The 12,344-nt window shown below is 42.6% G+C and overlaps 1 protein-coding gene across 1 annotated transcript; it reads left to right on the top strand.

Moving 5' to 3' along the window:
- Positions 1-3,444: 3,444 nt before the first annotated feature.
- Positions 3,445-5,984, top strand: LOC140356022 (uncharacterized). Its single transcript, XM_072440713.1, has one exon. The coding sequence runs from the start codon at positions 3,602-3,604 to the stop codon at positions 4,484-4,486; it is 885 nt and encodes a 294-aa protein (XP_072296814.1). The 5' UTR covers positions 3,445-3,601; the 3' UTR covers positions 4,487-5,984.
- Positions 5,985-12,344: the final 6,360 nt, after the last annotated feature.

Genomic DNA, 12,344 nt, shown 5'->3' with positions numbered 1-12,344 from the left:
AAACAATAAAACATGAAATAAATCAAGAAAATAGACAGTACGAGAAGAAAAAAACATATATTAGTCGCACTGGAGTATGAAATGCGGTGGCAAGTGTGAAAATAACAAATAATATATATAAGTCGCTCGAGTATAAGTCGCACCCCGGCCGAAACGATTAAAAAAGGTGCCACTTATAGTCGGAAAATACGGTATGTGTGGTTGGAGATGTTAATCGTCAACGTGGGTTCAGGAGCGGGACCACGCTTCAACCTCTACTCCTCCAGTAAACACGCCCCACTCTTTAACCACACCTCTAATTACCCAGAAGCCCTATTTCCTATTTAGAAGCCTATTCAAAGCATCTTTTGTCGTCTCTGCTCTCTCGACCCCACCCTCCCACCCCATGTCTCTATTATCTCCACCTTAACACATCACCATCTACGGAGAGGGGGTTCTGAATGGGCTGGGCTGATCACCCGAGACAGAGCCCCCATCCTAAGTCTCTCGTCGCTCCATCGTCGCTCCATCGTCGCTCCATCGTCGCTCCATCGTCGCTCCATCGTCGATCCATCGTCGCTCCATCGTCAATCCATCGTCGCTCCATCGTCGCTCCATCGTCGCTCCATCGTCGCTCCATCGTCGATCCATCGTCGCTCCATCGTCGCTCCATCGTCGATCCATCGTCGATCCATCGTCGCTCCATCGTCGCTCCATCGTCGCTCCCTCGTCGATCCATCGTCGATCCATCGTCGCTCCATCGTCGCTCCCTCGTCGATCCATCGTCGATCCATCGTCGATCCATTGTCGTTATTATCAATAGACATTCTTTCATATTCCATAGTTGTGGCGTGGTCCTTGCTAGTGAAATAGGTCTATGTTTATACAATGCTGGAACATTAATTGAACGAGAGCGTGACGGACCCTCCACCTGACAGCAAAGTGCACTTTTAATCACAGAAAAAGTTCACAATATGAGCTTATTTGTTGTGGAAAAGTAAGACCGATATTCCAAAGTCCTGATTGGTTTAACTCAGTCTCGTGTAAGAGCTTCAGAGACCCCCAAATGTACGCAAACGTCAGCGGTGCGCCAAGGCGGGTCCGTCACCTGCTCGTCTTCGTGGAGCTGTTCTAGTTTCTCAGTAACGCATTAAAATTGTGACGCCTCCGGGGCAAACGTCTGCTTTTACATCGCCTTTTAAAATAGATCACGCTGCGGTACATTCCAGGCAAAGCCATAACATTTCCATGGAGACAAACAGGTGACCGAACCCCCCCCTCCCTTTTCACCAGATGGATCCCACAGTGCACCAGATTATTGCTCCGGACAAAATATGTCTGTCTCTTTAATGCGGCGGTGAGAAAATGCAAGCAAAGCGATATTTCTGGAAAGCTGCTTTTGTCTTTTGCGGGGACGTAGAGCCTCGCCATTTGGCTCGAGGCCTGTAAAACACAAACTTTCTCGGCCATTTAAGATTGTGCCTTTCAGCGAAATGCGCGAGAGCCCCCCCTGGACCTCGTAAAAAGGGTCAGCGGCGTGACAAGTCTGTTTACGACGGGCTCTCGTTTTAGGCCAAACGCGTCCAGGTAGAGGAAAGTCGAGCTCGCCGTGAAAATAAAGGATTAGCATAGCGGCGGTTATTAACACTTAGCGTCCATTAAAACTTGTATAAAAGTTAATGAAGTAGAGTTTTCCAGGTGATAAATGCTATTGTTTTCCATAAATCCGCAAGAATCATCATAAATACTTGAAGAGTGTAATATTTAATGTCCTGGTAAATGTATTCAAAGAGGTGAAACAAATGTCTGGTAAGCTTTTAGAGGAACTGAACTGCCTTGGAAGTTGCTTATGCCGGAAAACGAGAGTTTATTGTATTGTTTTGAAGGGTTTAAAGTTATATTTTATGTTCTGTATACTAACCAGGGACGTGCGATGACAGCTTTTTCACTTTCAAATCGATTCCAGTCAGACAATTCCAAAGCTAAGCAACTGAACTGTAAGCGCTGCGTTTGATTGTAAGAATGTGTGAACGGATAAAAAATAGAGTAATTCTGGAGTTTGTTGTGTTGAATATTGGTCTTGTGATTGCAAATGTTATGAGCAGCCTCAAGAAATAAGTCAATATGCAATTTTCCAGAAGTATCCATTATTTTAGAGCAGTATTGATGCCATTAATTAGAAAAGCTGGTAAACTTAGCATCAGTTTGTGCATCCCTAATAGTAATGCGTTTGTGCTTATTGTTCAATTGTTTGAAATGTTCCACTTTGACATAAAATAAATCAAACAAATTGACTACATTAAAAACACTTTAGGTAGAAAAGTTATCCTGGCTCATAACAGAAGTTTTATATTTCTAAAAAACAAAATAAAAATATGCCAACACTTTGTAGCCTATCAGGGGTGGGCAATTATTTTCCTCCGAGGGCCATATTCGAATACAGGAAAGTAAGTAGTTAAAAATGTACTTAAATATAAAATAAAATATCACTTTTCTGTCAAATACAGGCTATTGAATCTATAATTTAATTTATTTCACGTCATCTTTATTAAGGATCCAATTGCAGACGGATGCCTAAGGGAAAAAAAAATCTAAATAAATTATTATTCTTATTTTTTTAAATATGACTTGGCATGTTTGGCGGGCCAGATTATAAAGACAAACGGGCCGTATGTAGCCCGCGGGCCGTAGTTTGCCCACCCCTGCTATAGATAATTCCTTTGGTGAGTAAAGGTATCTTCACAGATCTGAGCTGTAACTTGGCTTGGGTTTTATACCATATTGTGGAACATTTCAGGCAACGCAATAGCAACCACATGGAGACAGACACCTTCCCTTCACCAAAATTGTCGCCCTTTTTTTCTATAGTTTTTTAAATAACTTCACTTCTCCGTTACGTTTTCACAGTATGGCAAATCCCACCTGTCTTCTACGTTTCACAGTGCGTGATATGTGCGAGTTGCTGAATGGTTAGCTGTGTCCCTTTGCTCTTCAGACGATACGCCGCGTACGCTAGTGCTAATCTCGCGGAGAACAGTTGCTTTTCTGAGCGATGTTCCAACCAACGTTTCCACAGCTTGGTGCCACTTATAAGTTTTGTACCCTGCACACGCTGAGAAAGTGCACAAAGTTTACACAGACGTTGCCAAATATGCGTAAAAAGTATATTGCTTAAATTAACCAAAGTTAGCTGGTGCGTCGTCCAAATATTCCAAGCATTCAGCGATCACGTGTTTTTGCGAGATCATGACAGTGACCGCAACAGCTTGAGTCCGAATGGTTCCCAACGGTAAGTCATGGTGTGCCCATAGAGAGCACTAGACGGGAGTGGGGGTGGTGGTGGAAAGGGGGGTTAGGCTATCTGTGGACTTGGGGGAAGTGACAGGACCAGCTGGGGCAATGAAACCCGGTAAGACGTAAGAGGCTAGACCACGCGCTCCTCCCATAGCGCGTTGGTTACGCAGATGCTAGACAACACAGCCTGGGACAGAGCAGCCGGGAACATTGCTGCCAAGTAATCTGGACAACAAATGACTAGAATGCTTTTGATTTTGGACGAGGCGGCTTTCTGTAGAGTTGAGATCATGCGTCCGTGATCTATTTGTAAATTGCTGCATGGACAATGGGAGGAAAGCAAAGTAAGGACTTGGATGAAGTCCGGGCCAAGCAGAGGCGAAAGAGCACCTTGCGACCGGACGATCAGGGTTTGTCGTCGGCGGCCGAGCGAATCCGGCGCACCGCCACCGTCCATTTCGGCTTCAGCACCCTTAGCCTCGCCATGCGTAGTTTGGACGAGCCCCCCACGGAGCTTTGGGAACTGCGGGAAGTGCAGAAACTGAACTTGTCCATGAACTGCCTGTGTTCCTTGCCCCCTACCCTCGGCGCCCTGGACAATTTGGTCATCCTCAACCTCTGGGGCAACAATCTGTCAAGTTTGCCCCCTGAGATCGGACTCTTGAAGAAGCTGCGAGTGCTTTTTGCCTGTCGGAACAGACTGAGCGAGTTGCCGGAGGAGCTGGGGTCGTGCACGTGCTTGGAAGTGCTCAGCTTGGCCAACAACCAGATCTCTTCACTGCCCAACAGCTTGGCGTCCATGCAGAATCTGACCAAACTCAACCTCAGCCACAACCGCATTGCCATCATCCCGACTTGTGTGTATAACATGAAGCGACTGGTATTCTTGCATCTCGCCTGCAATAGACTGGAAACTATTGCGGACCAGATTCAAGACCTGGTCAATCTAAAGATACTAATAGTCGAAGGAAATAGCCTACATTCTCTTCCCAAGACGATTTGCTCTCTGGAGTCATTGGAGTTGTTAAATGTTGATTTTAACGACTTGCAAAGCGTCCCGGTGGAGATGTACTTGCTGAATCGGCTGGGGAGGCTCGCCTGTCACCCGCTGGATAAAGGACTTCATATTGTTCATAATCCTCTGTTAAAGCCAATACAGGAGGTGCTTCAGGGGGGACTTAGCGCGCTTTATAACTACCTCAAACCGTCGTGAAAAGCTGGCACCAGGAACTGTGCTTTTCAGTGGGATGGTTATTTGCTTACGTTTATGGTTGGAGAGGCCATTTCGAGCAGATTGACATCCAAATCTTTGTCACGTGTCATGACAAAAATGTCCAATGCCGTGTTCATACATGGATTTAATTAAATATGTAGTTATTTGAGTTTCCTAGGCAAACTTCTGATCCAAAAACAAAAGTGAAATATGCATAATTTGATGAATTTAAAGAACCTGGCTGTGAAATGGACAGTATTTGGTACGTTAGCGAACTTTCTGGTGTGATTTGTTTATATTTTAAACAGTCTTTTTAACCAAAATGGTGTGCCGTGACTGAGAAAAAGGTTGAAAAAAACACTGGCTTAAAGTATAGTGGTAAAAATGTAATTACGGAATGTAATTTTCATCAGAAAATAATTGTTGTTTCTTTAATATTTCCACGTGAATTTAAAGGAGACCAAGATTGTTCTAAACTATTCAGGAACGGTCCAATTTATCCAAGTGAGTTTTGCTTTTTTCCTTATAGAGTCAACTAAGTATCTAGTCTTGATACTAGCTTTAGCTCGTTTTTCTAGCGACAATACTACATTTGCACCTTTCCACCACAAAGGTCAATGAATAATGCAACGTAAAAAAAAATTATAAATCATTATTTTTTTATTATTAAAGTATTTTTGACTCATTTGACTCATCATTCAATACCAATAGCTGAGCTTGAACCTTGCAAAGGAGTCTCAACAAGTTGGAAGCAAGTTTTAGATCGCACACTCCACAGTCTCCATGCCGTCTTGGACATTCTTGGCGTGAATTCCAAAGAGCTAACCAACACGCCACCGATTCCTTGATACCCACTTCGCACGCGGTACAGTCTGAACTATGCAAATCGTAGCCGGTGGGAACAACTTATTTTTGTGCGCCTTGCAGTTTTAACACATTTTTAAAGCGGCGAGTAGCAGGATCACCCGGGGAAAGCGTGTCCCCGGTGTCACTAATCATGTGACAGAGCGCTACATTTGCAGTTCCCCGGGTGCTCGCCTGTCATTCGGCACCGCTTGACATGTGACGTAACAGGCTAGACACACTCGGCCCCCCGTTAATGTCGGAATAACGGAGCTGCCGGTGTTCCTGCCAGTTCAGCAGAGTCGGGCGAGTGCGGTGTGGAAATAAGAGGAGACGGAGAATGGAAGAAGGAAACTCGGCATTGTGGGTTGGCAGTTTGTAGTTTTTCCCTTTTCTGCCTCGCAAACGGAGAAAAACCAAAGACGACGAGCTGCCAATGTCAGGAATTATTGAGGAGATTTAAGGTGTTTGAATCATAATTAGTTTGCGTCGTTGTCACGGAGACATGCTTTTCATTACAGACACACAGCTGACCAGCAGAAGAAAGAGAGTTATAGAAGAAACGTAAGCAACTGAAATGAAATATCGGTATAGCAGTAAGAACTCAATACATCTGTCTTTTTGTCAATTAAATCCCCGGTGATAATAGAATAAAGATGATCACTTATAACTTCAAATTGTGTGTGTGTGTGTTTTTTTAATGTATTTTCTTTCGCACATTTCAAGCATTTTTGACATGTTATACTTCATCTGTATCATCGATTGGAAGGAACACATTAAGAACAAAGCAATTACATTTACATTTTATGACATTTTAAAAAATAATCAGCATAGATCTTCATTAGGTTCAATTAAATTTACATCATCAAAAGTTGGAAAAATCTTTTTTTGTACTCACATTTGTAAATTTTATAATCAGTTTTTAAAAAAAAATGTTTTATTTAACAAGAACGTCAAACTGATATTCGGAGATCTCTTTTTCAATGGAGTCCTGTTCCAAAAGACAAAATCTTTCATATTAAACAGACAGGTATAAAATTAAATATATATATCTTTGATACTTGCTCATACTGTAAAATAACACAAATACTGTTTGTATTTAGTAGGATTTCAAATAAATGACTTTTGTGAATATGTTTGACTTCCTGAATCTCTTGTGCGTCATTAATACATATTCCGTGTGTGTCGTTCAGTGGAGTTGTGATATAAATACATCGGATGGAAAATTGTGTAAAAGAGTTTTAATCCTGACTGAGACCCAGAACAAACCCAGCAGCAATTCACAGGTCTACTTTAGGAGGTCCAGTTGCTCTTCTTTGGCCCGGGACAGTGCGGGGGGCAGAAAGAGGACAGTGTGGGGGGCAGAAAGAGGACAGTGTGGGGGACAGACGGGGCAGTGTGGGGGCAGAAAGAGGACAGTGTGGGGGACAGAAAGAGGACAGTGTGGGGGACAGACGGGGCAGTGTGGGGGCAGAAAGAGGACAGTGTGGGGGACAGAAAGAGGACAGTGTGGGGGACAGACGGGGCAGTGTGGGGGCAGAAAGAGGACAGTGTGGGGGACAGAAAGAGGGTAGTGTGGGGGGAAGACGGGGCAGTGTGGGGGACAGACAGAGTAAAGTGTGGGGGACAGAAAGAGGACAGTGTGGGGGCAGAAAGAGGGTAGTGTGGGGGACAGACAGAGGGCAGTGTGGGGGGAAGACAGGGGGCAGTGTGGGGGACAGAAAGGGGACATGTGGGTGACAGAAAAGTTACGTAGTATACCTTTAATACTGAGGATCTGTAGAGTGTGCAAGTGTGGCAGTAGAGCAGATAACACTTTGACCAATTCTACATCCTGCCGACAACGCCAAAACCGTGGCAGCAGAGCAGACGACCGTTTTGCCCACTCTAAAAGTGCCTGTACCTCAGTTTATGGCACCCCAATTCCACCTGGGGAAAGGAGACTAAGGGATACAGATACGGTTTACTGAAGAGGCAGTGACAGTTCCATGTTTTGGTCAAAGTTTTATCTGCTCTACTGCCACAGTTTTGGCGTTGTGGGCAGGATTTAGTATTGGTCAAAGTGTCATCAGTGTTCAAATTAGATGATGTGCAGTGATATACATGTAATTATCATTTTGTCTTATTACATGAGGTCTGGAGATGGAATGATCATTGACAAGCGATTTCAGCGTTCCGTGCAGCGCCGACACAAACGGCCGCGCTCTCCGTTGGTTCCTCACCTGACCTCCGCTCGGCGTTCGGCGCGTAATCCTCTTCATTTGTATGCAAACCCAAGACGTGTTGAGTGCCCAGACACCTCTTTGAGCTGTTTTTGTCGGAGAAGATTAAAATGTCTGAAACGGTAAAATGCCAGAAGGTCGCCGGCGCCTTTTAAACGCACAAGGCCGACTGCCCCAAAGAAAAAGCTTCAGATTAGTCAGAAAAGCTTTATTCAAATAACTGAAATTAGGTTTTATTATATTACATTTCAAGTTCAGCCTTTTCTGCAAAATGTGTCTTTTACATAGACTTTTAATAGATTTCAAGGCAAAAGAAAGGCCACGTCATGATCTCCGAACAATCAAAACTAATGTAATGTAAAACAAAAGAGAGCCATAAACTCGTTTACAGCGTCATGTTCAAACGGTGATAATGAATAGATCAATGAAGTGGTCAGGTGTTTGTATTATACAAATCATTTTTATTTGTTTTCACTTGTTTGCCATAAAATAATTAAGGCTTTTTTTCTACACATGTGTTAAAAAAAAAGAAAGGAAACGTAGTGGGACTTTTAAATACAGTACGTCATTTTTCTATGCTATGGTGACATACAGAACGGATGAAAAAGTGACCCCTGTTGGTGCAAATCAATATTACATTAGTCATTCACAGGTCTCCTCTCCCTCCCTCCCTCACCCTCACTTTCTCCCTCTCTCTCCCTCCCTCTCCCTACCACTCCCTCTCTCTCTCTCTCTCTCTCTCTCTCTCTCTCTCTCTCTCTCTCTCTCTCTCTCTCCCTCTCTCTCTCTCTCTCTCTCTCTCTCCCTCCCACCCTCTCTCTCTCTCTCTCTCACCCTCTCACTTTCTCCCACTCCCTCTCTGTCCCGCTCTCTCTTTCTCTCTCTCTCTCTCTCTCTCTCTCTCTCCCACACCCCTTCTCTCTCCCACTTTCTCTCCCTCCCACCCTCTCAGTGTTTTACATCTGATCAGAACAGGTTCTACTGCAACTTCATCTGCAACTTGACAAAATATAATATCTCATTCTTTAATGATAAATAACTTTTAAAATGAGCTGCGCTTTCTATTTAAAGAAGCTCCACAATTAATAATTATGTTTACCATACGGTTTGTTCCAGGCAAACATCAAAGGTCAAAATCTAAACTTCTGTCACTAAGAATCCCAACCCGCATTTTAATCCACAAAATCACTTATAACACAATCATTCACTGTTATTTTAATGTGTTTTTTTGTTTTACACTAGACCTGCTTTATGAGTGGACTATTCAAGTTTATCACACGTTTAGAAATAAGGAGAGATTCAGAAAATGTCTGCTTTTATTATTTATAATTCACAAAAGCTTGTGGACCCAAAAAATATGATTGCTGTATACATTGTATTTAAAGGACACATATGAGACATTATTTATAGACAGAAATGCTCAGAACGAGTTGGCGGTGATTTATCGACTTAAAAACAGAGCAAGAGACTTCCGGAGCTCTATCTAAAAAGGAATAATATTTCCTTAGTTTTTCGAAGCTCAGAGGGAGATGACCTTGTGAACAGGGCTAATGAAACTAGCATGAATGAAGCTAAATTCAACTCCAAGTATATTATAACTTAATAAATGCTCAAAAACTCCACTTTGCACAACATTTGTCCTTTAACAAATCTAAAATTAAAATGAAAATTCACCTTTGGCGTTTTTATTACTGCCACATTTTGGTAAATATCGACTATATTTGTGTAACTACATCACAAAATATACATATTAATTTGCTTTCCCTCATCTTTTTCCTCTGTCAAACCCCAATGCGACTCTTCTACGGTGGCTGTATTGCACGAGCTTCAACATCCCGAAGCCAATTGAAGCACAAAAGCCCTTTAAGTATTGTTTCCAATCCTCGCCGGTGCCATTAATAACCCACAGCACACAAACAATATCAAAAGTCTTGTATCGTTAGCAGCCAATGACTTCCCGTCGTGAAGGACGGCTAATCAATCTCGCATTGAGTTTTTGACAGCGGAGGCGGTGGAAAAAAATCACAAAGCGCCCGTGATAAAATCAGAGCAATGCGGCAAGCGGCGGTCCCTGAGGGGCGGGGCCGGAGAGGTACTTGTTTAAAGTGAGGTTTAACTTGAGTGATTTATCTGCCGTCAGTCACACTCAGCCCATCACATCATCACAAGTGACTGGCACTTATTGACGGATCATTATTCCGCACAGGCCCCAAAGGCGGCGGAGCCAAAGTGAAGTGTTATTGAGGCACGCGCCGCTCTTGAGTGAATACGGCTCTATTAGATACTCGCCGATAATTTGTCTCCTTTAAAACATGTCACAAAGAGAGCGGCAATGACACCGGGGGAAATGCAGCCGTCTGGAACGTAAACATCAAGATGAAATACCAAAAGAACTAGATTATAATCACATTACTTTGTTATAATTATGAACAGACCGTGGTCATTTTGGTCATTCTCTGCCTGTCTGTCAACTGTAAGAAAGTACGATCAAAACAGAGGAAAATATTGTATCATTAGAGCCTATTAGCAGATGCAATGAACCTAATCTGAGTGGTTACATTTGTTGTTCAGGGATGATTAAAAAAACACCTGAAGTCAATACTTTTAATTGTAGTGTTTTTTGGTCATTTTTCAAAAGATAAATAAAATAAATAAAATAAATAAAACAAATAAAATAAATAAAATAAATAAAATAAATAAAATAAATAAAATAAATAAAATAAATAAAATAAATAAAATAAATAAAATAAATGAATAAAATGAATAAAATACAATAAATAATACAATACAAGGCAAAAGACAGGACCAGAGAGAAAAACACATTTTGTAGAATTTAACCTAAGAATTTAGAAAAAAAACTGATGCATCCGGAAAAATAAAGGGGAAGGCACATAAAGTCAGAGACTCGTGTCCCATTCAGGCCAGATTCTGTTCAATTTGTCCTTTTAGCAATAGTTGAACATCTACGTCCCCTGTTTCCCCCTCCATCTTCAAGGGTTTTTTGTTAACACACACAAAAAAATAAAAAAAATAACAAAATCCCCAAAAGATTTGTGGTATCTGCTCATGTTAAAATTAAATGAAAAAGACTTCAAACTTCAAATGGAGAACGGATTTCCTAACAGGCACAATTCCCTTTACCTTTTACGCCCTATAGAAAAGAAAAAATACAACCAAGTTATTGCATTCACATGGGATATAAAGCAGCGCTCATGATCCAGTCAGCTTCACCTACACAAGTGCATATGATCCCTTTTTCTAACTCAACACTTTTCATTTTATTCACTCTTTATATCATCTCTTGAAAATATCTATCAGCAAAGTGACCCCTGCAACAAGCCATTGAAAAAACACTGCAGACAGTCTTAGACATATACAAGAAACATGCAAAAAAGGCTGTTTATCCAACGCTTTGACACTAACCGGAGCCCACTTCATCACTTCACCACAATATTCTGTATACTTACTCATCCGTGCAGGTGATAATTTAACGGTTTTGGACAGATGTTACTCTTGAGTGTTGTACAGTTGTGTTTCTTGCATCGCTCCTTCAGATATGAATTAGCCCCTCATCATTTAAGTCTATCCCTCAATCAATATCACTACTTTTTAATGTTTTGTCCGACCAATTAATTCAATTTCACTTTAACTGATCAAGTGCTCTGGTATAGTTGTGTCACATTATTATCGAGGTAGCAATACTTTTACAAATTTGACAAATATCAGGACTATGTCAATCCAAAGTGACAAAGTTTCAGAGGTTTTTAGCTGGACAAAGACGTTCCACCTGTCACCCACGACACTCGAGACCCCTTGATCTCGTTTCGCCCCAGAGAGACCCAGACAGAGGCAGAAAGAAGCATTTAGCGAGCTTTATTACGTGGGTTAGTTGGCGCTCAGCCCCCGGCGGAAGACATTGCGATCATAGATGACAGATTTATATTGGATGTCTCCCTGTGCGGCCTGGTGGTGGTAGATGTGATGAAGAGGGCAGAAGAGGACGACGAGGACGACGTGTGGGACGCAGAGGAGGAGATGGCAGGGTTTATGAGGGTTTTAAACGGGGCAGAGTGGCCGTTGATTGGGTGCGGAGTACAGTAGGTGCCTTGGGTTTCGTGAGCCTCGGCGGAGCGGTGGACGTACGGTAGATGGGGCAGGGTCAGGTCCTCCAAGCTGAATTGACACTCCATTTCTGACACAATTTTTGACTTCAAAAAGAGACACCGCCACTATTTGTTTCTGTTGTCGCTGCTTTTCAAGGGTTTGTAACTGTGGAAAAAGTGTAGCTCGGGTATTAGTACAATGCAACGCCCAACCAGTGTTTAAAGATGGACGTATTATGCTTTTTTCTACCCATGGATCGTTATTTTGGGGATCTAAAATTCAAAGCCCCTTTACACCACTGCACCGCTGCCTCGTCCTGCCAAGCCTTGTTACCGTAAGCTTGGCAGGCTTCTTTATTATAACTATTATGCCAAAATGGCTACGCAACGCTGCTGAATCCAACATGTATCGCAAGAAAAACATGCTCGAATCACTCTAAACGCACCTTTGAGCGGGTAAACGAGAAGGGAAAACAATCACAACACGGTAAAAAGCTCCACGAAGTCAATTTTGCACAATATTCCTCCTTTATCTCGATATATTCATCACATCCAGCCACTGAACCCACCCCTGCTCCTCCGTCTCCCGTCGCTCCTGTCATTTCTACCCATATCAATTACATTCCCGCGGATTCCCCTGACGGCCGTGCTCAGACTGGCAGCCGCGCCTTTCTGGACTCATTTGCCGGC

The sequence above is a fragment of the Eucyclogobius newberryi genome, unplaced genomic scaffold, assembly GCF_026437365.1.
Source record: "Eucyclogobius newberryi isolate DKJ021-1_F unplaced genomic scaffold, fEucNew1.0.hap1 SCAF_12, whole genome shotgun sequence".
Classification (NCBI taxonomy): domain Eukaryota; kingdom Metazoa; phylum Chordata; class Actinopteri; order Gobiiformes; family Gobiidae; genus Eucyclogobius; species Eucyclogobius newberryi.
Note: the sequence above shows the minus strand (reverse complement) of the source record. Positions and strands in the feature narration are given on the sequence as shown.

Coding starts and splice junctions, on each gene's coding strand:
- LOC140356022 (XM_072440713.1), top strand. CDS start 3,602: ATGGGAGGAAAGCAAAGTAAGGACTTGGATGAAGTCCGGGCCAAGCAG.